Here is a 26,746-nt window from a genome sequence, read left to right as displayed (position 1 = left end):
TTTCTTCCAAGCAATTCTAACAAGAATCATCGGTCAGATGTTCCATCCCTTCACAACCAACTGGAGAAAGTAGTGAAGTTAACTGAGGAGGAAAAGTGTTAAGAAGAAATGAAAAGGTCTGACTTACAACACTGGGAGGCAGCACTGGGCAGCGGTTTCTTCTGGACTTCTTCCTGATAGGAATACTAAACAAAAACAAACACAAGCTGGTAAGAAAGAAAATGTAAATTCAGGAACCAGTTCTCAGAGCGTGACATGTGACACTAGAGAAAACATCTCTGGCAGTATCAAAGCCCAAAGCAGTCTTCTTAATACCCATATCTAAACATTCTCCCAGAAGTCTCTCCTTTGTATTTTAGTGAGAAAAAAAGAAAAAAAGTTGTTAACAAATGCACAGCAGGCTGGGGCACAGTCTGCTTTACTATAAACAGAGGCACTACTTTCAATTTTGAGACTTCAATTCTGAGATTTTGGTTTGGGCACTTGAAAGATTTTACACTTGCATCAAAGTTTTACAGTTGTGGGGAGCTCAGAATACGTACAACTTATGTTTCAGACATTCGAGGATACCTTCAGGAACTGGAGACTCAAAGTGAGGGATTGCAGTAACGTTGCACTTGGAAACCGAAGGGGAACTACATAATTAGCAGGCCCAGCAGGGCTGGAGTACGATTGCCCAGTCAATGCACACAGTGCATCAAAAAAGAGTGCATGTATGTACGTATGTATATATACATACTGAGAAGAATTTTTACATCTTATTTAACACCAAATGAGAAAACAGTAGTATTTCAATTAACTAGTTTCAACTTTTAAAAAGCTGCTTGTTATAGAATCAAAATGTTCCTAGAGGGAATGCTGGTGGTTTTATTTTGTTATTTTTATCTGTGCCACCTTACACAGGGATATAGGAAATTTAGGACAACTACACAAAATGACGAGAACACTCTTTGCTAGGAAAAAAGGGTCCCAAGGCTAGGAAAGTAGCAGCTTAGCAACCCCAGTGCTACAATCCATGCAAAATAGTAATACTAGGGAACTCCTTCCACTTGATAAGAATTAACAATCAGCCCACGTAGTGGGGGGAAACAATCCACCGACTTCTGCAGTGTTTATTTTCATACCTGTGTCATTTAAAATGCACAAGTACTGTTGGAATGTGTTAAGTCATAACCAGCAAACTGCTACTTCACCAAGTTACTCAGGATTGCCAAAACCAGATGCCAACGCACTGACTAGTGGAAGGAAGTTTACTGATGAGCAACCCTAGCTGCACGAGAGAGCAACAGGTTCTGAACAGGTTCAGTTGCTCTCAGAGATGAGATTCAAGAATGGCAATAGTTTGTATACCCCTATACAGACTAGGGCTCTGCAGCCTGAAAGCCTCCCAGGAGAGACCTGCAGAGCTCTAAGGAGCACAGGGCAGATTAAGGAGGTCATTCAGATCAGTCATTGTTTCCCCAAATGCCCCTGCCTCCAGCTGCTCTTGCTAAGAAGGGTTTCTTTGCTCCAAGCAAACAAAATATTTCTTCACGCTGTGCATAATTAAGCTGCAGAATTCCTTGCTACAACACAACAGATTAAGTTGGGCTCAAAAGCCAACTGACAGTCACAGAGAAAAAAAAAATGAGGAGCTATTAAGCAAAATTACTGCCTCAGGCTTGAGAAGTTCCTGAGCTACAAGTTGCTGCAGAGTCAGAGAACAGGCCAGGGAGGTGCCCCTGCACACTTGCCTTGGGACCTTCCTTCCCGGGTCACCGGCCCACATGGGACGAGACAAACCCGGGTTCAGGCCCTGCACAGCTGCGTTAACGTTTTTGATTTTCTTACTGGTAAAAGGGCACATCCATTATAAATTAGGCCACAAATATAGGTATATGACTTTGCTATTATTATTTGGTAAAATTCAGTAAAAGAATCCACTTAACAAGCACGTGGCACTCCAAGAAAAGAGGAGTCTCACCAACTTGGGACATTTTTCACCAAGTAGAGGTCCAAGGAAGCACTAGAGGGCACCTACGCTCCACTACGGTACATGCAAGGACTCCTGCTACAGCCCAAGGAGCAGGGAGTTATCCCAGCAGCATCTCTGTGAGGCTGAACTACTGAATGAGCTTTCCACCAAATCCAAGAGGTTCTCAAAGTTTCGGGGAGGCAAGAAAGGTTTCCCCCTGCCCCCAAGCAATTATGTTTTAATCTACCTAAAAACAGGTCAGTTGTCATCAAAAAGAAAAGGTTTTCTCTGTCCGCGCAGCAGTCAATCCAGTGACTGAAAAAAGGAATGAACAGGGATTGATGAGAGATTCCAGACCAACAAGCTTCTGAAGTCACTGACAGCACCTTTTGCAAGGTATCTTGCTAAGGAAAAAAGACCTATTGGGGTTTAAGCAACCCCATCTTCCTACTCACTGGTGTTAGCATTGCTACATGAGAGGTAAGAAATGAAAGACTTCAATTGTGAGCATTAATATGTCAGGTGATTTTTTGCAACAGCACAACAGTATGAAATGCACATAAAGGTTTTAATAATAGAACTGTTCCAGACTCTCTAGTCAAAATCATAATTTTTAATTTACGGCTGTTTACCAAAATACATACAAAATCCAAGAAAGCAAATCCATAGCTATCAGGCAATATAATACAAAATTCACAAACTGAAATATTAACAACTTGTTCAGGTCAAAGTCTTCACTCCACTAGTGTCTCATTTCAAGGAGAAATTCAGTAACTGTTTTTTTCACATTCCCAAAAAAAGTGTGTGTGTGTGTGCGTGTAAATACACACAGCTTTATTTATAAAAAAGTAACATATCCTTTTTGACTTGATTTCATGAGAGAAGACAGCCTATCACATCTTGTCAAAAACTGCTTCACGCTCCTGCAAGGTTAGACATAACCTTTACTTTGGGTGCACATGCATCAGCATGCAGTTCTGTTTGAGGACTTCCAGGATATGAAAAAAGCATTTCTCTGATTAACACCAACGTTACACTTAAGAAAACAGTCCTGAAAACAGCTTGTGAAAGGCTTGTAAACACAGAACATTTATTATCTATCTTAACAACTACAGCAATTCAACATCAAAAGTATAGGCAAACTATGGGACATTCAGGACTGCAATTCCTACATTCATCTTTCATTTCAGATATTTACCTCATCATCTCCCAGGGAGTTTATTTGTTCTAATTTTCTGGTCCAGTATCTGGCTTCTTCTTCAGGAATATCTATAGAAAGAATCAGAATCACACCATCTTATTGACCAGGCAACTTTACATTTATCACCAGCAGCACTAAAACAGTGAAAGTATTCAAAGGTCACACCATAAAAACACACCTAATTTTGAAAGAAAAAATACCCTTATACTAGCACTCAGATGGAAAAATAAGCATTCTAAGTAGAGAGACATTTCAAAGTCCTCAAAACAAACATTACTCTTTTGTTTCAAGTTGAGAGACCAAATGCACACCACACAGAAGTAGGAAAGAGGAAGACCGAGTAAAATGTATTTAATTCAAGAATTAGTTTTACAAGGTGTCATTTAATAATGACTTGCTGCATACTTGCTAACACATAACAAAAACCTCTTCAGGGGGTTTGCATAACCTCAGGAACAAGGACTCCTTTTGGATAGCACACCACACCTTATGCGCTGGAGGTCACAAATAAAGCAACAAAGAAAAGCAGTTTCTTGTTTTTCTTTACCTTATCATATCTGCCATATACCTGCAATGAACAAAGTTACAGACACATTCAGTGGAAACACATTCCTAATTTTTTACTTCAGTGCAACTTCACTGTGAAATGCATTATGGCCACCCTATTAACTTCTAAAAGATTTACCAAATTAAATGCTGACAGCAAGAAGCAAGCACAACCACCTTTATTTTGGTAACTATTTTCTCTCTCACACTTCAAATAATATTGTGGCCTAATGGTTTGAAGGGAACAACGAATTCTGCCACCCAGAAAATGTCACCTCTTTGAGGGCACCCTCGAAGGTAAGATGAACTGCTGCAGGGAGTGCAAAATGAAAACTTGCATTTAGCAGAAAAAGAATAAGGTGGTTTTACTTTCTAAAGAGGATATCAATGAGGTAATACGTTTTAAACATAACACACACTTCTTTCTGACATCCTGTACGTTGGAAGGGAGAAAATATGGAGAGAACTGATCTACATAGAGGACATTTAACTGATGGCCTAATGTAATTCAGCGGTACAAGAAACTCCAGCAAGGATCTGAAACAACCCAAATAGTACAAAAAGGTATATGGAATTTTGCCCTTGGAAGCCACCACAACTCTAAAAGCCAAAGAATAATGCATAAACTGAGGAATAAACCGTTCAAAGCCCCAAATCTACTCCAGTGAGATACAGGAGGGATGAAGTGATGATACTGACCAGCAGTTTTACTGCAGGGGTTTCAAAGCTTACGCACCTTACTTGCATGCCCAGGCACCAAGGAGCACCATGCAGCTCCTGTGTTTGTTTCTAGTCTCCTGTATCCAAGGCAGCCATTTCACATAGGGAGCTATCAGCGTTTTAGTACAGGATCACTACTGCTCTACAGAAACAGCTTTTTATTCAAGTCAGGATTAGAAATTTTCCATGGTCAAGATTTTGAATTTTTAAAGGCTTCCTTTTGATCTTGAAGAAGTTCTTGTCATCAATGGGAATGGCAGCACAGCTACTGCACAGCAAGCCTTAAACATTAAACAACTAGCCTATGAATTTGAGTGAAGTTGCCTTCTCAGAAAAACAGATGCCCAACAAGGCAGAATTCTTGTTTTGTTTTGAGAAAGCAACTTAGAAATATTTAATTTTACCATCCATTTGGGTCTAGTCTTAATCACCTGTTTTATTTAAGCAGCTTCTTTGGAGTACAGAGAATCCAAACCCCTAGTCACAGACTGATTGCTCACGCGGCACCTCCCAGCCAGCTCTTATATCAATATAGAGCTTAGATTAGAAATCCACATTGTTCTTCTACATTAATTTCTGCTTATAAGACAAGCAGATGAACTAGTCCAAACATAGACCACCTGATGTCAGCCAAGAGCTCCACTGACATCATGCTTGGTAACTGAGAGAAGAAGGCCATACGCCACTGAAACAAAACTGCTGATCAAGAACAGCGGGAAGATGGGCAGCTCTACTCACTGCTTTTTTGGACTTCTTAATTTGACACCAACGTGGAAAGAGGGCAAGCTTCATGCTGCTACTGTCATCTTCAACCAGGCATTTGAATCTGAAAGCCCTCGTTACTCTGGGCTCCTGGTGACAGGGCACAGCAAGGTCCGGTTGCTCCCCAAAGGAGCAGAGCTTGGTACCTCACCAGCCAGGGCCCAGCTCACAGCACCAGAGCAGGGCAAGCTGGACAGGCTCAGACTCAACCAGGAGTTCAGCTCATCGGGGAAGTTCATGATGAGGACACAGGTCCAAGGTAGAGCCAGAAAGTCAGTCTGCAGATCAAGGTGTGGACCCGCGAGGATCCATGGCCAGGAATAGCTGGAACTGAGCCTGCAGACTGATACATCTCCAACACCATTCAGACAGGGACTGAAGGTCCCAAACTAGGCTGAAATTCCCCAGGCTCAGGGCAGGGGGTGAGGGTGCTGGAGGCCCCAGGTGAGGCTGCTTATTAGGGTCACTGAAGCTTATTAGGGCACTCAGTGCCCTGACACCGCAGTACACTGCACCACCAAGAAATGAGGGCCATTCAGCACAGAAACTGGATCAGGCTGGGAGAAGGAAATAGAAGACAATTTCCTGCACCTATACAGACCACTTCAGCCACAGTCAGACCCCAGTGGATACTTAAACACGCCAGCACTCTCACCTAGAGAGCTCTAGCTTGCACTAACCTGGAGCTTCAGCACAAGTGCTACTCTATCGTGATGCTGGTCCAGAGCTCCTCACTCTGCTTGCACATCTGCCTGGGTCTGAGCCTGTCCCAAGCAGCAAGTCCTGGGCTGGGGCCTACCCGAGCTGTGTGTGAGTGAGAACAAGTGACTGAAGCCAAAGAAAGAATTAACCACCTGCAATTCCTTATTTTCCCTGTTCATCAGCTACTAGCCCCAATTTCTTTCCTTTCCAGAGTTAAGAATGTGAACAAGCTCTCACTAAAATGCTATCGCAGAGCAGAGCATTTCTTCTTGTACAGCTCCCAAGCCAACAAACCAGAGCACATTTACTCCAGCTGATGGTTGGATGCAGATCAGCATCCTCCCAGCCTGCGAGACACGAGAACCCTGGAAGCATTTTCACTCCCATTATCTACTAGAAACAACCTGGCACAGACCCAAACTGCTATACTTTGGTAGCCAAAAAACATTAAGCACTCCACCATGCGAGAGGTTCGTACATAGTCACTGCACTTCTAAATAGGGAGACACAGCAAAATTGCTTTTCGGCAGTAGAATTTTACACTCAAAGAGCAGCAGCTTGGAGAGAAGCCAAGACATCCACTCCTCCCAGGACAACAAGGCAAGACTCATTCTTGGGACTCATTCTTCCCAAATTTCTAAAACAAGCTAGAAGAAAATCTAACAGTCTCCCTCTTAGATACATCTGCCTCATTTCCAAGAATCATATTTGATCAGTAATCAAAGCTGTTCTAGTCTACCTAATATTTCTTCCTATAAATATCAAGAAAGCAGTTTACTACCATTTTCTTAGAGACTACTAAGCACAGAAATGCTTTCCACCGTAAGGGTTAATATCAAACTCTCACTAACATTTCACATTGTTTCTAAAGCTCACACTTCTCCTGCACTTTCAGAGAAGAGGATTTTTGGTCATGCTATTTCTGATAAAGTGAGCATTTAAGAACAGGGAGCTGGCAGTGAATACTGAGGTGAGAACCTGATCCTCAGCACTGCCCTTCACTGCACACAGGAACTCAGTGCAGGAGGGTCCAAGATCTTACAAGAAGTGCAGGGTCCTGCACCTGGGGAGGAATAACCCCAGGCACCAGTACACATTGGGGCTGACCTGCTGGAAAGTAACTCCGCAGAGAGCAATTGGGAAGTCCTGGCAGGCACCAAGTTAACCATGAGGCAGCAATGTGCCCTCATGTTCAAGAAGGCCAATGGGATCCTGGCCTGCATCAGGAGAAGCGTTGGCAGCAGGTAGCGGGAGGGGATCCTGCCCCTCTCCTCAGTACTGGGTGCAGTTCTGGGCTCCCCAGTACAAGAGGGGCATTGAGCTTCCAGAGAGGGTCCAGCAGAGAGTCACAAAGATGATTAAGGGACGGGAGCATTTGTCATATGAGGAAAGATAAGTGAGCTGGGCCTGGAGAAATGCAATGCTCAAGCAGAAGGCAGCGGTATACAGAATGTGGAAAAAAGGACAGGCCCCCTGGGAGAAATACAGGAACATAGTCAGGGAGTGCAGAGATGCGACAAGGAAAGCTAAGGCACGTCTGGAAGGCAAGCTGGCAAGGGACGTTAAAAATAACAAAAAAAACTTCTTCAAATACATTAACAGCAAAAGGAAGATCAGGGAGAACGTGGGTCCGCTGGAGGACGGGATGGGCACCTTGGTTACAAATAACACAGAAAAAGCAGAGTTGCTCAATGCCTTCTTCGCTTCGGTGTTTACCAAGGGCAGCCCTTTAGAGTCCCAGGCCCTAGAGGCAAGAGAAGAAGCGGGTGGAGAGGAAGACTTGCCCTGGGTAGAGGAAGATTGGGTCAGAGAGCACCTAAGGAACCTCGATACCCACAAATCCATGGGGCCTGATGGGATGCACCCCAGAGTGCTGCGGGAGCTGGCAGATGCCATAGCTAAGCCGCTCTCCATCATCTTTGAAAGATCCTGGAGAACGGGGGAGGTGCCGGAAGACTGGAAGAAGGCCAATGTCACGCCAGTCTTCAAAAAAGGCAAGAAGGAGGACCCAGGCAACTACAGGCCAGTCAGCCTCACCTCCGTCCCCGGAAAAGTGATGGAACGGCTCATATTGGCCGTTGTCTCCAGGCACATGGAGGACAAGAAGGTGCTCAAGAGTAGTCAGCATGGATTCACCAAGGGAAAATCTTGCCTGACTAACCTGATAGCCTTCTATGATGAAATGACCGGCTGGATAGACGAGGGGAGAGAGGTGGATGTCGTCTATCTCGACTTCACCAAGGCTTTTGACACCGTCCCTCACAACATCCTCCTGGGCAAGCTCCGGAAGTGTGGGATAGATGAGTGCACAGTGAGATGGATTAGGAACTGGCTGGATGGCAGGGCTCAGAGAGTGGTGATCAGCGGTGTAGAGTCTAGTTGGAGGCCTGTGGCTAGTGGGGTCCCCCAGGGGTCAGTCCTTGGTCCAGTCCTGTTCAATTTATTCATCAATGACCTGGATGAAGGCACAGAGTGCTCCCTCAGCAAGTTTGCTGATGATACCAAACTGGGAGGAGTAGCCGATACCCCAGAGGGCTGTGCTGCCATCCAGAGGGACCTGGACAGACTGGACAACTGGGCGGTGAAAAACCTCATGCAATTCAACAAGGCCAAGTGCAAGGTCCTACACCTGGGGAGGAATAACCCCAGACACCAGTACAGGCTGGGGACCGACCTTGTGGAGAGCAGCTCTGCAGAGAAAGACCTGGGTGTCATGGTGGACGACAAGTTGACCATGAGGCAGCAGTGTGCCCTCGTGGCCAAAAAGGCCAATGGGATCCTGGGGTGCATTAAGAAGAGCGTCTCCAGCAGGTCGAGGGAGGTGATCCTGCCCCTCTACTCAGCCCTGGTGAGGCCGCATCTGGAGTATTGTGTCCAGTTCTGGGCTCCACAGTACAAGAGGGATGTGGAGCTGCTGGAGAGAGTCCAGCGCAGGGCTACAAGGATGATCAGGGGCCTGGAACATCTGCCCTATGAGGAGAGGCTGAGGGAGCTGGGCCTGTTCAGCCTGGAGAAGAGAAGGCTGAGAGGGGATCTAATCAGTGTATATAAATACCTCAAGGGAGGGAGTGCAGAGGACGGTCATGGTCTCTTTTCAGTGGTGGCCACTGATAGGACTAGAGGAAATGGCCGGAAACTGAAACATCAAAAATTCCATAGGAACTTAAGGAAAAATTTCTTAACAGTGAGGGTGACAGAGCACTGGAACAGGCTGCCCAGAGAGGTTGTGGAGTCTCCTTCTCTGGAGATCTTCAAAACCCGCTTGGATGCAGTCCTGCGCCACGTGCTTTAGGTGTCCCTGCGTATGCAGGGGGGTTGGACTAGATGATCTCTAGAGGTCCCTTCCAACCCTAAGCATTCTATGATTCTATGATTCTAAAAGAAGGCTGAGAGGAGATTATATCAACATGGACAAGTACCCAAGGGGTGATTGCAGGGAGGATGGGGCCAGGCTCTTCTCCGTGGTGGCGAGTGACAGGACAAGGGGTAATGGGTGTAAGTTGAAACACAGGAAGTTCCACCTCCAGAGGAGGAAGAACTTCTTTACTGTGAGGGTGACAGAGGCCTGGAACAGGCTGTCCAGAGAGGTTGTGGAGACTCCTTCTCTGGAGATCTTCCTAATTCGCCCGGACGCCACCCTGTGCTACGTGCTCTGAGTGTCCCTGCTGGGGCAGGGGGGTTGGACTAGATGATCTCTAGAGGTCCCTTCCAACCTCAACTATTCTGTGATTCTGTGAAATCTGCTCTCTCCTGCTCAGCACAGGGCCCAAGATCTGGTCTCCCCTATTTACCACAGCTTACGTCACACTCACAACTGCTGAACGCAAAGCAAGGCCGCAACTAGAACATGCAATGGGATATACAGATATATTGAGCATCTTGCAGATATTCTTGATCCCATTAGAAATGTAAGCATTAGCAAAACCCAGCTCCTGGATGATCTCCAGAAAGATCATATCTGATTATATCACCAGGTGCAGAGACTGCAACAGCCCCCATCAGCTTCTTATAAAAGATGGTTGCTTCCTACTGTTAACTGCTTAAACACAAGTTCACATTAAAAACTATATACTATATACATATGTCTTGATTTCCCACAACATGTAGCACCAAACAAAACATCTGCGTTTCTTTCAGCTTTTAGCTGTTGCCAGTCTCCAGAGGACCTGGAGAAGGTGCAGGAAGCCTGAGAGCTTGGCACACAAGGAAGAAAGTATCCCAAGTGTATTAGGTAAAAGCAGCAAAAGCAAACTAATCCGGAGCAAATATATCAGAAACAACCCAGGTTCTCTTTTTAATCTCTCTAGAGATACAATCATGTTTCATACCAAGGACTTCAGTTTCGGTGTTTCTGAAACATGTTTTCTCTTATATTCCCTTACAAACTTCTCAAATTTTAAACATAATGAAACAGTTTAAATGTCTCATTGATGGAGCAGCCTGGGGTACTGCATCTACATGCATCACTTAAGTTAACTAAAACAGGGCAGCCAAAAGTGACAGAAAAAGTATGAAAGTATAAAACCCCAACAGAGGAACATACTATTTTGGTAGAGACGCCACCTCAGGTAACTGTATTTTACCAGATTGGGAAAGCAGTGTAAGCTGTACATGAGCACAGACATGTCACTTCTGGGCTTGTGCTCCTACAGTACATAGGAGCTCTTCACCTGGGACACAACACATGACGCACGACGTTCCTAAGTATCATTGCAAACATGCTCTTATTAAGAGGCTACATCTACAGAGCTACAGATGGAAGAACTTCTATGGCAGATCAAAGATCAATTTAGGTCTCTGCAGACTGAGAGCAGCCGTTTACAGTCTTACCAAGGAGGGTGCAAACAGCTTGTGCTGCTGCCCTGAGCGCGGCTGGCAGTGGCTCTGCAAAGGCACAGGGAGAGAGGCCAGGGCAAGGCTGTGAGCTGGCCTATCCCCACACATCCCTGCAGCCCGTGGCACAGGGCCCCTTCTCCTCCACTCGGGAGGGGGACGGAGCAGAGCTGCCGCCACCACGCGAGATGGTGACGTGCGGAGCTGTTGTCTTCTCAGGATGAATCTCCCATACTCTTGGCACCTCCACCTTTTCCATCTGGCCCTCCTGCCCCAAGAGCGACCGAAAGTGGAGAGGATCCAAGAAAACTAGCAGCACAAGCCTTGGAACAGCCAAATCATATTCCCATATTTCCCTGGACACTACGAAACTATGGAAGGGGCCAACTTTCTACACTCCAAAATAAGTTTGCTTCAATACACCAGATTCCTCCTGGAGTTTTCTTAATAAGTCTATAGTCCATTGAAAATTAATTCACATTCTCACTTAAAGTCTCAAACAATATATTAGACATTGCCCCTGAAAGGCATTTAAATGCAGGGTGCCTACGATTTCAGGATTTGGCACAACAAGCAAAGGAAGAAGTAATAGATGTGTTTTATATGAACCAAATGTGTTAAATAAAAAACAGCCAAGTCATTAGATGTTTGTTATTCATTTAGTGTTCTCATCTTCTTCACATGCTGTGGTTCTGTACAATGTAATACAGTCTAAAATAATGATTAAAAGACACTTTGTGTTTTGAAGGCAACAGCAGGGAGAAAACACACGTTTATTATAAGAAATATTTTTCATTTGTTAAATCCAGCATGCTCCAACACATGCTTGTTTTGCAATGACTCTGTTTTCCTACACATGAAACATAGATGAGAGTTATTTCTATTAAGAACAGTTTGGTGCTTAATAGAAAAGCACTCAGCACAAAACCCAAATTTCAGAAGAAACTGAACTCTATTTTGGATATTTTTCTGAATATGGAGGAGGAGAGATCACAACTTCATTTTCTGTTAAAGCAAAAATACTTTAAAAGCATGTCTAGATGACATGCATGTCATGATGTCAAGATGAACTCAAAGGGAAATGCATTGGCTACAAGCCTTGCTTTTAGCTACCAGTGCTGCGCTCTTTCCCTCTCGGCAGCCTGAACATTTTCCCCCACAGAAGCAACATTTCACTCTACGAGAAGAGCAAGTTGCTCCTCTCCTTATAGAATAGTCAACTTCAGTAATTATCTCCCAATGACAGTGTGACAACGAATCACCCAGAGTTTCCATGAGGAAGAGGGATAGTTCCAAACCAGTACTGGACAAATTAAGATGTTGGGTATATTGGCTATAACCCACTACATAAAGGAATAGAATAGCAGCACCTGTAACCTCTATTAAACACTGCAGTCACTCAAATTTACACCATTCAGCTGCATCTGCACTCAAAACGGTACATCCAGCATAGCTCCCAGAACACAAAATAAAATTTATGTTGATCTTAGTGCTGCAGGGCGAAGTCCTGCATCCTCCCTTGCACCAAAGAGCAAGGTGTGAGACTAATAGATGACCATAGTCATCTATTAGTCAAAAGACTAATAGTCTTTTTCCATAGCAGATGGCCAATCCTGACAGTTACTGGCCACATGCCAGAGGGTGCACAAATGCTCCACCAATGCATAGGTCATGATGCAACTCCGCCCACACTGGTTGGAACTTAGTTACACAAAACAACAAGCAGAGGAGGGGAGAATTTTGAAACACTTCAACACCCAAAGCAGAAAAGCACACAACCATCTCGACCCTACCTCTGTTTCAGTTCCTGTGAGAAAGAGAAGAGTTAGAAAAACAAGCCTTGGATGCATACTAGCTAAGTGCTTCCTTCCTACCCGCTCCCAAACTCTCTTCGAGCCAAATGTATATAAATGCAATGAAGTGAGTGTTCCCTGCTCAAGTACAAAATGCCAGCTGCACAATCCTGAAATTGGTATCACTAGTTTGTAAACATTTGTTCATTCAGAGACTTTCAAATGTTGTCTATTTATTCTGACCCTTCATCCAAGAAAGAAGTCAGTCAAGGAATGGTCACCAGCGTTGGTTACATCGAACTATTTTGCCTGAATTGTAAACTAACACAGCTTGACTGTAAGATTCAAACTGCTCCCAAATACTTTCTCTCCAGTGTCAGTATCCTGGGTAAGTTACTGAAATTCACTCACCAAAAGGTAACTCAAATCTTGTGTCCAGCAAAATCTTATGAGGAGTCGGGTTTTTGGTTCCACAGATTTCATCACGTTTCATTACAACCTCTGCCTCCAGCGTGGACCACTCCCCTGGACCTTCCTGTGAATCACAAGCCACAGATGAAGTAATTCTCACACATTTGCCAGAATAAGAGCCTCACAATATCATCAAGACCTGATAACCTATTTTAACATCTACAGATATTCATTCAGTGCACTCTGGCAACCTTGGTTTCACAAGTCCAAAGGATTTTACAAAGAGAATAGTAATATATCTCACAGCAGAAAGATTCACTTTTCACTGGAACTGCAAAGGTAAATCCTCAAAGATAGAGGCCCAGGAGCTCCTGGCTAGCCAGAGGAATTTGGCACTGGCTAGATCTTACAGCCATGCTGCTGGGCATCACCACCCTTTTCCTTTCATGGATAACAAAAATTCTCTCCAAGTCCAAATTCAGTAATATTTTAAACATATGCACTGGATTTGAGGTGAAAGAATCAAGTATATTCTCATCAGCTGCAAGGAATACCAAGTCCAACAGTTAGAAGAATTACAGGTATGAACACATCTCATTTCCTACTTTAATTAGAATCACAACCACTAGACGCCCTCTAATGATGCACTCAGCAGTTGCAGGAAAGTGCAGGAAAATAAGGAAAATACCTTAAAAGTCAGCTTCACTGTTCCTGGGACAACTAAGAGCCCTCTGCCTTTAGCAGAGACATAAAATTAAGCCTCCAGGTCTAAGACTTCAGACACTTGCCAAAAATGCATGTTCTTTAACAAATCAAGCCCTATTTTCTGAATTTATATGAGTAGAATGAACCCACAGACACCTATTAAAGTTCAAATATCTTGTGTTGGCAGCTTCCCTCTAGCCCTGCTTTGCAAGGTGAAGTTCTGCTGAGCAGTACAGTCCTAAGCTGCATCAGGCTAGATTTGTAACACATTAACCATCAGCTGCAGTGCTGCCGCACAATAAAACTGGTGTGTCAGCTTAACCTCATCAGCTTGGCGAATGGCTTTCAGAGCAATCCACACGGTCCCAACCAAGGTGTCCCAGATCAGTCCTTTGTTCCATACTTCAACTATTAGGCCCAGGTCCAGCCGACTGATCTCACTGTAAGAAAAGAAAAGGCAGCACAGGTAAGGAAAAAGCAGAAGACAATCCAGTTCTGCTTTAGACTCCAAATTCCGACCCCAATCACAGCAGTGAACTCTTTGTGCGGAGTTTACTGCACAAAAACTGCTTAAGAACAGTGTAAACATATGCACAGCCTGAATATTGGGAAGAAACATAAAGTACAGAAAGTACAGAGAGAGAGTACAGAAAGCCATTGAGGTCTCTGCAGATACACGGCTGTCCCTTCTTGTTAGAATTCATCACTGCCCTACGTACAGCTACTAATCTCCAAAACTAGGTATTTTGGACACAGAGCTGCTGCCCACTGTCCTTCCGTCTGGACACATGGACCCATGTTAAGCTTATCACAGGAGGTTAAAAGTTTTCTAGTTGCTAATTTCTGTTGACTGTCCTAATGGCCAAATAAAGGACGACTGCAAATTCCAACATCTATTTGGACTTTTTCCTCAGAGACATCTCATACTTGAAAAAAGCACCTTGTGTCTACAAGGTTCAAGACAAACCTTATAGCTACAGCAAAATACATTAACTACTATTTTAAAACAAGCACCTCTGTTTTGGGACACAGAAAGCAAGCTCAGGAGCTCATCACAGTTTAAAATTAACCTATCTACAGTCTTGTTATGAGTATACTGTTAGCATCTTGAAGTTGCATCTCCAGCCCTCTCATTTTGGATATACCTACATAAAATGGTCTGAGATGATCTAACAAGTGGCCACCTGCACCAATCACCACAGAACCACTCTCCTGGGGAGAGGACATTTATCTCAGATTGTTCAGATAAACCTGCAATGCCAAGAGGTGATTTTCTTTTGTCTGGACCACTGTGAGGCAAGAAGAAGGGAGGAAAGATTCATTAGACTGAAGCAAGGACCACATGTCTCCATGGCAGAGACCATACACTCCTAGTGAGCAAGGCCTATCTGTAAAACACCCATGGGGCTTCCACTCAGAGCTCCACAGGACAGGTCTAGAAAGAAATGTTTTCAGGATAGTGGTTTTGATTGCCTTGACTATGTCTCCCTTTCTCCACCTTCTGGTTAGAGGCAGAATAACTTAAAATAAATAAATAAAGAGGTGTGATTTTAATTTAATGTCTCTCCCATTCCACATGTACACCGAGTTTAAGTGAAAGACACTTCTGACAACTTTCATGCTGTTTTAACCATCATGTTTTAAACATCATAGTTTGTGTTTTCATTAAAAGGGTGTTTGCTTATAAATATGTACTCATAGCTTCTTCAAGCTTAGAGGATGTCTCCAAAGAAGACATTAGAGCTCTTCATTGGTCTGGTAAATAAGCAAACCTCAAACACCACCACAGCATCAGAACCCGAAGTGTTACTGCTCACAAGGAGTTGGGAAGCAAAACCAACATACACACACGGAAAGCATTTCCTTTCTTGCAGTGTATTTTCCCACCTTGCCTTATAAAGAAGGTAAAGACACTCAGACAAGCTCCCTTCCATCAGGGATAGAATGCTATATTCGAAAACCTTTTAGAACTCCAGAAAGAAGAGGAAACTAGTAAACAGTAGCACTGGAATATCAGCGTTAATTCTCCTGGGTCAGTTCAGTGTACATAGGCTCATGCAAAATACACCGGCTGCCACGTGCTGCAAACAAACAGCACCACAACTGTCCTGTTGCCTGGGTAAAAGCAGGAAGACCAAGGGGAGGTAGTTCAGCTAATATGCTGCTTTTAAATCCCTTAGCAACTAACTACAGAGAAGCAGAGCGACCTTACAGCATCTAGGCAAACTCCCAGCTGTGAGGGCAAAGCAGTCAGGGTGCCAGCGAGAAAAGGAGGAATGGTAGGAAAGTGGTCAGCCAAATACAACCTGCCATTTTTCAATCAGCCCTGCAATAGTCTCCTCAGTATCTGGCCACACTTAAAAACAGTTCCTGCCCACAGGTCCAACCCAAAGCACAGAAGTTAAGAGTTTGGTAGTGACATGGAATTTGGCAGAGGGGTAAAATTCCCTGTCCCAGCTTCCCTCTGCAGGGATTATATGAGAGCTGCCTAGTTACCTCTAAGGACAGCCACAGCCCTGGTCCAAACAGAAAGTGCATTCCAGGGTCCTCTGAAGACCAAAGATGGGCTTCCACCTCTCCTTGCAGGAAGTGCATTCACCCCAGATGCTGCTCCAAAAGGAGATGAGGGCCACAAAACAAGGGACTTGGGAGCACAGCTGTGACAGCAGCACTCTGCCCTGTGCTTAACTGGGTGAGCTCCTCACCCAGAGGCAAAACCTTCCCACTCTGGGGAGAGGACAACTGCCTGCTGCTGTAGAGCTGTACACTCGCAGAGCAGCACATGGGATCCTGCTATAGGGGCTGTGCAAAAACCTCAGACCCACTCGAAAACAGCAGCATTAGCTTTGATTCCATGAGAGGAGCATCACATCACTCCCACCACCAACAGTACTGTCCATGCCAAGAATAGATAAAACCATTTGGAGTCTGGGATTTAACAAGTTCAATTCCCTTTGTCTTAGCTGCAGGAATAGAAGCAGATGCAATTTACAAATCTATGAATGAAGCATTCATTTATCAGATAAAGTCACCATCCCAGGAGGTACTGGGAAATCTCTGGCTGTGCATCAGGATCGCAAGGAGCAGGGCAATCAGAGGCGCCAGCTACACCAGAGGACCCAGGAGAGCAGGCCCAGGAAGTGCTGCCCAGGGCAGGGACTGACAGCCCCTCTGAAGGCTGCAGCCAGGGAGCTGGAGAGCACATTCACTAGCTCTGCTCCAGGCGGCAGCAGCAACCCGGGCACCTGGAGGGCCCAAGATCTGAGCGAGGGATCTGAGCTCCCACCCTGAGCTCAGCAGGAGTCCAGTGCTAGAGCCTTGAGAGTACTGATAGACTCCCAGCGCTTAATTACAGGCCTTAATTGACCTGAGCAGCTTCACCTGGGGCCTCCCCACACCTAGGCCAGGCCAGATTCCCATTTCTGCTTCAGCCCAACCAAGGGCTGTCAGTGCCTGCCCCAGCAGCACCACAGCAGGGTCCATCTCCATCTCCATCTCGGCCCTGCCTGGCGCCACCACAGGGCCAGTTACCCTCGAGGGCCTGAGCCACCCTTGCCCTCCCAGCATGATCTCCAACCTGCCCCATAGGATGCCCCAGACTCCGAGTTGACCCTGGCCTGGTCCCTGGGTCTGTCCTGCTGCCTCGCTCAGGCACCGTGCGACCAGCTCCTGGCTGGGCCCTGACGGCCTTGGGATCGCGCTCGGCTCCCGCATCCCCATCCTAGATGGAGCAGTCGGCCCTCGCCGTGCCCTGGCACATGGGATCCAGGAGCAGGAACCCAGGCAACCTAGAACCATTACAGGATACCGACTACTCCCACCAGGCCATGCGCAGGGACCACCTCCCGGCCCACATCTCCTTGAGCACAGACTACTGCGTAAAACAGAAAAGCAAATAATTTATCAGCAGGTTTCGTCATTTTACGTGGGTCAGCACTCTGTTTTATACAACATGCTAACGAGCTTCCTATAAATGTTGGCGCTGTGGAAGGGCTCGCACACAAGCGCCTCACTGCCGCGCAACACCGTACTTACAACATGAAGTCCTGTTCCCAGCAGGGTTGGTCCCCTCGCACTGCTACCGTCGTGCTCTTCACATTTTGCACTTTCAGGGTCACGTACGTATTGAATTTATCTGGGGAACGAGAGACAAAAAGTGATTCCCCTCAGCATACAGGCAATTTCCCCCATGCAAGCTCAACATTTTAAGGGTTTCAGTGCATACACTGCACTCCAGGCAGCCCAAAATAAAAGGCCCATCTGGGGAAGCAACACTGGGTTGAAGACCCAAATACTCAAGATATCTTTCAAAGAACTTGACCTTCCAAAGCATCAATCCAATTTACTTAGAAGTTCATGCATGAACAAACAAAAACCTCCCCTCCTCCCCCCAAGAAAGACAACAGGCAACTAAACACTTTTAATAAGTCAGGAACAGAGGGGAAAAACGTGTAAAATCCTGAAGGATGAAGGCACTTTGAGTGGCTGCTCACTGAAACACAGAGGAGGGAAAGGAGAGAGAGTCTGGAGATAGGGCCCATCACACAGACCATGCAGCGCTAAAAGCGGACTTGCAAAACATGCCAAAATGAAGCAATTGGAATGGAAGGGAAACACCACATGATCAGCCTCACTGCTCTCCTCATTCCAGCCCGATTTTTCACCTGCAAGTCCACAAAGGACTTCCTAATGTCAAATAAAGGGCAGAAGGGAAATACAGTGACCTCTGCTAACTGTGAGAAACCGTTCTGCAGTGCCAAACCAGCTGAACTAGAACCACCACGTTACACTCAAATTTTGACAAACCAGGATTCTTTTGGGGTTATTTTTTTAATTTCTTTTTTCTTTTAAATCTGATGTGAATGCCTGCAGCAACTTTTTTTCCTTTTTGCTGCTACTACTTTGCTCATAAAGCCAAAAGCTGGCAAACAGACACAGAGGAAAAGTGAATACCAGCACCAGAAAATGAACAAACTCCCTTCAAGGAGAGTTACTGCCTCCAGCATATCTATCAGTATCACCAAACCTGGAGCAAGACACACACTAAGTTGCAAGAAACAAAGCACAAATTCTACTAATTCAGTGTGCTGCTTTATCTATGCCCTGCAAAAGTCAGATTACTGTTCATTTTAATACTGCTCAATTCATGCACAGCAGTGCTGCAGGTTGCCATAACATCTACCTTCAAATACCTTAATACACAGGAAGGAAAGAGAAGTAACACAATCCAGAAGCTCAGGTACATGCAGAAATTGCTGGCTTGTTCCTGGGCTTGTCAGTGAAGCCACACACTTCACCTGTGCTAAGTCTAGACTTAGCAAAATGAGTCGAGACAGGACTCATTTTGCAGGCCCAAGCAAGGCTGCTGGACGGCAAATACCTGAAGTGCATCCTCGTCTCCCTTCTAGTCTGTGCACTCAGCTTTCCTTTCCTGGAAAACCAAGGTTGGAGAGCACACAGATAGGGATCTGATGTGGAGCAGACTCAAGGAGACTGCAAAAGGATACACACAGACACGTCTACAGTTCAGCCATAGCCTGATTACCCCTATCGCAATTGCTTTGGACCTAAGCATTTCAACATGTGTTTTTCCTGAAGCCACACCTCTTCCTTTCTTTTCTTTGAATGTACCCAAACCAACATTTCAAAGAAGCAGGTTTACAATTCACCTTAAACTGGGCTCCGAAAAAAGACAAATCAGTTATTCTTTTGTAAAAAAGCACATTAAATTGTATTCCACAAAAAAAAATAGTGATAGATTCCTTGCTTGCTACCAAAGCACAGACAAACAGTTGTTTAGACTATAAACACTGTGTGTCACAAGCTGTTTGTTTTTATTCTATTATATGGACAAAAAACTAGGCAGATGGGATTACAATCCCAATCATAGCCACTAAGGGCTGCCACAGAGGATGAATCACATCTGTAGCAGCATCCAGCAACTCCAGCTGGTACTAGGGGAGGCACTGGAGCCAGACAGGCACACACTGGTGACTGGGACATATCAGTTTGCTGGGCAGATGTTATTAGGTTTCGCAGATGTTTTCAGATCCTGTTTTTAAATGGGACAGAGGAAGGACAAGATGAAAGCGCAGGCCGGGCTAGGAGGTGGTCACAGTAGATGAAAGTTGACTTTCCTCACCCATCGCCTGTTCAGGTCAGGCAAGTAAGCAGAGGTATCTCAGTACGGTGACACCAGGCACAACTCAGACAGCCTGGACTCCCAGGGTAGCTTTTTGTCACATAAGGAGAGCACAGAGGGGCAGAGAGGAGTTGGATGAAAGCTGGGAGGGCAGCAGTGTGAGCAGGAACGAGAGCAAGTGTCACCACTGCTGTGAAAGATCAACGGGAACATGGGCAGAGCAGGGCTTACCTGGTGGTCCTTGAAGTTTAGCTTTCTTTACTGTAAAGAGAAGAAAAAAAGAGTTATTACTGATTTTGTCTTATCACAGTTCCATTCTAGTGTCATTGGACAGTGTCACTGGACAACATCCCCAACACAGAACTGGAATCTGGAGAACTGCACTGATTTTCACAGTTTAACCGATCTGGAGACAGAGCCTCTTCTGTGCTCCATCTCACCTCTCTAAATACAATTAAAAAAAAGAATGACAGGATTAATGTTTAGAAATCACTGTGATATGTCTAACAAAACTATTTCAAAATCAGCCCTCCGCAAACTAGGAATTATTATTTCTGCTTAGCAAGACACCATTTCATACCACCTCACTTAGAAAGTTATAGATACTCTATATAATATTACTATAATAATAAACATGACTATATAAACTAAGAACAGGGTACAGCAGATTTTCAATCACAACTTGAAAATAATCATCTAAATTACCCCTATAATATGACATCTGTCAATTAATTGAACCCTTTACGTCGAACAAGCAGCAGGCTGAACTCAAATGTCGCTTTTCAGAGCTCTCTTTTGCTAATTTAATTCCAGGACAACGTTTATCAGAAAACAAGGAGCAGAACATAGACCAGCACAGGTCCTTATCTCTCCACACGGAGACTGTCCACGTCAAACTAAGTGAGATTTTGTTTACATTTCTCCTCTGCAAGCTGGTATCTTCAATGACGTTGTTAGCTCTAAGCAGTGAGGCAAGACATCGCCCGGCTCCCCTAGCTTTCCCAGTGGAAACGTGGTAACACCAACAACGTATCTGAGGAGCTAGGAAGCAGAATATGACTGGGGGCCAGGGCAGGGGGCAAACACAGGTGAAAAAAAAAACCCACAATGAAAGAAAGAAAAATAATAATAATTAAAAATAGCTTTTATATGGTTATATGCACAGAGTTACGGCAGAGTGTGAGGCTGTGAACAAACTTGCTGTCTGACAAGTGCCTCTCTGCAAGCATTTACAGACCAGGCAGGTGTTTCTACAGAGGGAGTGTTGCACCCATCGCAGCACGGGACTGGGAGACCTCAGACAGAAGCAGAAGTGCTTAAGCAAGACTGTGAAGCCCTGCATGCTTTATTTCCAAAATAAACAGGTACATCTTCTCCCAGATGTATGCTTTATTTCCAAAATAAACAGGCACATTTTCTCACAGATGCAGGGCCAGAAGCACTCTTGATGCAAACCCCAGCGGTAAAGGGAAGCACTCAAGGGCCATGGCCAGTGTTGCCTGAGGGCGCAGATTCCTTTTTAACCTCGGAGCCGCTCAACCCAAGTCACGGCAGGGAAAACGGGAGGACAGGCTCCCTACTCCCTAGGTGCCTTTGGACGCAGCACAAAAGCAGGTGTTTCATAAGCAAACATTGCCTCGGAGCAGGTAGCCACCAGGTTATCATAGAGCCTCTCCTCTGCCCTTGCTTTGGAAGAGGCAGGGGACACAAACATACAAGAGCTTGAGGGAAGGAGAAAGGGGAAAGGGGAGAAAGGGGGCAGTAAGTGGAGCTTCAGCTGGTCCCCCCTCCTCGGACAGCTCTGCTGCTGCCAGCAGGGAGGCGGGTGCAGCCCCAGCACGGGAATCCAAGGGTTATTTGTGTTACAGCACGGGCGACGGCTCCCGGCCACAGGCACGAGCGTGGCCTCTGCGGCGAGCAACACGCAAACCAAGGGACAGATGGCTGGCTGGGAGCTGCGGTCTCAACCTCTGAATATTAAGAGGTTCATCTGACGAAACAGAGCAAAGCTCCTGCTGCCGGGTAGGCAGAGGAGCTCCCAGCTTGGGAGCAAAGGGCCCACACCTCAGGGTGTGTGTTGTGGGGTCCAGGGCTGGAAACGGCCACTAGACAGTGCCCAGAGCCGGCCTGTTTGCAGATCCAGAGTGCATCACGTCACTGTCCAGGAACCACCACATAGGGAGGGTACAAGAGCTTGGCTTCCCCGAGGGAAATTTTAGCACCCCCACACCACCCTGTCTCATCCCCCTGGAGTCCCCAGAAGGCCCCCATGTGCCAAACGCCAAAGAAATGACACAAAGGAGCAATGAAACCACAAAAGAACCCGAGCGAACAGCTCAATCAGTCGCAGTGTCACAGCAGAGAGTGAAAACCCCTCGTCATCCCCATGGCTCAGCGGGCCGGCAGGCTGAAGCAAAGCTGCACAGAGCGGCGGATTAAAACCTGTATCACAGGTTGTGTGCATTAAAACCTGCATCACAAAAGGAAAGGGCTCTGCAGGGTGCGCAGCAATGCCGGCTATCGCAGATGCAATCACTTCGGTACCACCACAAATTAAAATCCCAGGGACAAAATAAATCGGATCTGGATAAGCAATTTCCTTATTCACATGCAAAAAAACAATCAAAAACTATAAAAAAAAAGTGGGGGAAAAAAGCAAAGGAAAGTTATTCCACAGCCAATTCTGAGTTCTGGAAAAGCAGTACTTAGAAGCTAACTGGAAATGTTAAATCTTGTCCACTTTTGAATGTCTGCTCTCTGCACAACAGAAAGCCCAGTCAGAGGTAAACATTAAATTGCACCCAACAGTAATCCCCATATGCAGCTATAAGGCTCTGTAGGAAGGAAGGGAATGGAAATGAGAGAAAATTAGAGCAGCGAGAGGCCTAGAGCTTTGCACTGCCATGTGGGAACACTGCATTACCCCGATGCACAGAAATGCTCTTGAAGGTGCATTTAGCTGCACGAAAAACATATGGGCAAACAGGAGTCACACCCACCGCACCTCCCTTCCAGGAGGGCTGGAAACAGCTCCGAGAAAGCAGACAGACTGCACTGAAATAACTGGAGGTGCATTGGGCGGGCAGAGATGAAAGCAGCTGTAATTGATGCTTGAAATAGACGTGAGTTGATTCAGCGAATTGTCCTTGGAACTTCATCACGGTTTTGATGTTACTCTAAGTAAAAGTAAGGAAATAAAGGGCTTTATACCTGTCAGCTATACAATACTGGAGAACTAAATGGACTCCTAAGGCCTAGAAGAGATAAAATACAAGCCAAAAAAAATGCCCAGAATCATTCTGAGAAGGTGGAAAAGCAAGAGTAGAGCATATATCACAGTTGTTCCTAAAGTCAATTTATTGAGTTTATTATTATTAAATTCTTCTGAATGATGTTTTCTGGCTGGGAATACCATATAACCACCAGAGAATAAAAACTCAATGTGTCAAATTATTGCGAGGTTCTTGCACCAAATTTATCAAGCTTCTTGAATAGAAACATGCTCCTATGCAGTTAGGGGAAACCTGGATGTTCTGAAAACCTGCATATTTGAGCTCACTTTTAACATTCACTTTGCAAGTCAGAGCGTTGTAGGCACAGAGAGTGCCTGAGCAGATGGCCAGAAGATTACATCCTAACTAAACCCAGCACAGGGCTCATGAGCTGGTCACTCACCACACTACAACAAAATCTACATCCTGGCACAGAGGTCAATAAAGTACCTAGGTTGGGCCGTGCAGCAAAGATGCAGTTTAATTAGCACTCTTAAGAAAAGCAATGCAGAGAGCAGAGCATTCAAAATGCATATTAATTATTAGGTAAAGTACATAAGCAATTTGACAAACGGCTTCCTCTTCACTGCAAAACTTTAATGCAGTGTTAACATGTTGCAGAGAACCCATGAGAGGCTGGCAAGGGATGCAGGACTGTTAGATCCATCAGGGACTGCTGTGTTCCCGGGGACCCGGCCCTGACCCACAAGTACCTCCCTGCCATGGAATCGCTGTGCATTTATAGATCATGCACAGCCCCTGCACATCCTCATCTCTCACTCCTGGGCAATGAAGCCTTTCCCTGATCTCCAAAATCCAAAGGATGCTTCACACTAGAAAAAACAGAGGCCACATTGAGGGCCTTAGACCACCCTACCTATTAAGTGGGTCAATGTTTTGTTTCACATATGGAAGCAGCAACCTCAGAGCAGCAGAATGACCATGCTGCAAAGCTCTTCTCACACCACCACAGCCCTGGAAAGAGAAGAGCTGGGTGAAGCTGCAGTTCAAAGGTTTCCTGGGGCTGTTGCAAGGATTCAACATGCCACAGCCCTTTGGTACTTCCTAGCCTGAGCCAGGCTTAAAACGCAATACTTTGCTGAGGATTCTCATACATTCAGTGCTAAATTATGTTCAAAAGCAGATTTTCCTTAACTAGATAAAAAAATGAACAGATGTGTGGGAGCCCTGCAAGCAACTCCCTGGCACCTTGAGTGCCTCAGTGCTAGCTGCAAGAGAGCGCAGAGCGGGGCCCATGCAGAGCCAGTCTCCTAGAAGCAGAGCTGAGTAAAGAAGGTTATTGCACCCAGGAGAGACCTCGGCACCCAAGGGCAGTTAAGAGACAAAAGACTGAAGTCAGGCTATTACTCCAATGTCTTCTCTTACTGCCTGGGAAAACTACCCCCTGGTTTGCAGATAACCTACTGCTTTCCTGGTGAGGGGAGTGTTTTATGCAGCGGTGTATTCCCTTCAAAGGGTGACATGCAGGAAACACACTGGGTATCTTTATGTATCAACAAACAAAAAAGCAGAGATCACATGCAGAAAAATGGAGAACAACATTTTGTTACTGCTTGCTGTGAACAGATTTCTGCTGTGAGCTGTGCTGACCCAAGAGTTGTTCTGACAGCAGAAGAAAGTGCCACTACAAAAGGAAGAGAGCACAGACACCAGCTGTACCAAGAAAACCAATGTTGGATCTAAAGGTAGGATTTTTTCTGACCTAAAGCATGAAATAGGTCTTCAAAATCCACCACCTGTTCGACTGAGATGATGACAGGGGTTTCCAGAAAGCCAACAGTAATGCTAAACTTACCTCAACTGAACAGAGAGACCTCTCCACTTAATAAAGTGGGATGGAATGGACACAGAACGCATTTATCAATCTTTAATAGTCCATCAACATGAAAAACCCACTTTCACATCACAGTCCCTGTTCTCAAGGCAAAGAGCTTCCTGCAGTCAGGCCACTCTCAATGCCCGCAGGACGACTTGTCCCTCTTCTCTCAAGACCGTGGGGACCGTGTCGAACGAAGGGAGGTCATGCTCAGTTTAGCAGGCAGCTACATCCAAAAAGCAACTACTGTCACTCTCAGATTCTCCGAAGAAGGAAAAAGAGAGTGCATGTTGCTTCTGGTAGCAAATTGATCTACCCAAGGGATTTCCATTTTGCCAGATGTCTAGAGAATGAATTAGAATCCCTGCTAATTCACATGAATTAGCCACTTCCTGATGAAATGATTTGCAAATTCATTACCCTTTCCAGAGACACAGAAAGCTACCAAGTTCATTTAATTCATGATGCAATAGTTCAACAAAAAGCTTCCTAACAGTCACTCCTCCCTTTCTGTCCATGGCTGATGACTGATGGGAGCTGGAACGCAGGTGACACTGCCTGGAAGGGTTTTCCAAATTCCTGTGCTAAGTGTGGACATATCCGTAGTAATTCCATCCAGCTTCAGTACAATTTTTGAAATCGAACTTAGAAAAGCACTACAAAGTACCTACACATCCCTCCCAGCTGCACCTCAGGAGATAGTATATATAACAGTTTTATCTTAATTTCCTCTGTTACTGCCATAGTCCATCAGCATTAGAGTGACCTAACACAGGAGCAGGATGCCTCAAGTTTTCCCCACTCAGTGTCTTACTCGCTTGGACAAGGCATCCGGAGAGCCCACCAGGAAACATCATAGCCAATCTACACAAAACGGAGTAATTCTGCATTTTATATATTTTACTGGCAGAATTATAAAAACTAAGATGCATTTGACTGTTCTGCTGAATTATCCAGTCTCAACGCCTTAGCAAACTAAGTAATTTCATACCTTCTGCAGACACTGAGGCCTTTTCAACTCAGTTCATGAGCAAAACTTTACATAAAGAGCGTAGCTCTGCTTGCATCACAGCTTCCCAGCACTTCCCTTTTATCCTTAAAAAAGTCTCCAGATAACTTAAACAACAAATTTAAAGGGTTGGTAGGAAATCCTTTTTGCCAGTTGCAAACACACCAATTAAAACCACATTATTTCAAAGTAGAGCTGGAAAAGGACCGGGTTTGCAGACACTTTTGGCAAGTTGGATGGGTGGGTGTGGGAGGAGCCTGTGGGTGGTTTTTTAATTCAGCTCAATTCCCACCAGCAATAGAAGCCTTCTATTAAAAGGTCCTGTTTCACTAAAAGGAATTTTAGACAGCAGCAGGAGTGACAAGTCAATTTATTTTTACTTTATACAACGGTTTAATGCAGCAGGCAGTTAATGTATGTAGGCTTCTAAACACTTTCAATGACAAAATAGATTCAGACAGTTGGAGAGACATCTGGATCATGTTTATGGGTTAATCTGTTACCAGATTTGATTTGACTCACCGACTTAACATCACACAGGTTTTCATGCTCCTGAACTGAAGACTTTCGTATGCATTCTTGTTTGCTGCTGAGCTCGAGAACTTGCATACCAGAAATACTTCTTGAATTATTTCAAGAACATAAATGCTCAGGCGAAGAAAATGCCACCCTGCAGTTAGGACACTCCTGAAGAAATCTGGAAGGCTGTTCTAGAGGAATTTCTTTTTAAAAAGCAGCAAGTAAATGAGAGAGCAGTTACAACCAGTGCCATGGAATACATGCCAAGTGGATTACAGTTATGAATGAACAAAAACATAGGGCAGTACAAATAAGTAAATAAATCAAATCTTCATCTCAC

At 45.1% G+C, this 26,746-nt stretch overlaps 1 protein-coding gene across 1 annotated transcript in view; it reads right to left on the bottom strand.

Moving 5' to 3' along the window:
• Positions 1-26,746, bottom strand: part of LOC148595490 (protein unc-13 homolog B-like) — a 146,755-nt gene that overhangs the window by 102,550 nt on the left and 17,459 nt on the right. Inside the window, exons 2-7 of the mRNA XM_088520579.1 lie at positions 20,001-20,030; positions 17,663-17,762; positions 13,950-14,067; positions 12,923-13,046; positions 3,153-3,223; positions 128-185 (exon numbers count right to left, since the gene is read on the bottom strand). Of these exons, the coding sequence (XP_088376705.1) occupies positions 128-185; positions 3,153-3,223; positions 12,923-13,046; positions 13,950-14,067; positions 17,663-17,762; positions 20,001-20,030 (501 nt within the window). The remainder of the gene's footprint in view (positions 1-127; positions 186-3,152; positions 3,224-12,922; positions 13,047-13,949; positions 14,068-17,662; positions 17,763-20,000; positions 20,031-26,746) is intronic.

Source organism: Tinamus guttatus, unplaced genomic scaffold (genome assembly GCF_059628265.1).
Source record: "Tinamus guttatus ecotype Peru unplaced genomic scaffold, ASM5962826v1 Tinamus_guttatus_pri_ptg000092l, whole genome shotgun sequence".
NCBI lineage: Eukaryota > Metazoa > Chordata > Aves > Tinamiformes > Tinamidae > Tinamus > Tinamus guttatus.
Note: the sequence above shows the minus strand (reverse complement) of the source record. Positions and strands in the feature narration are given on the sequence as shown.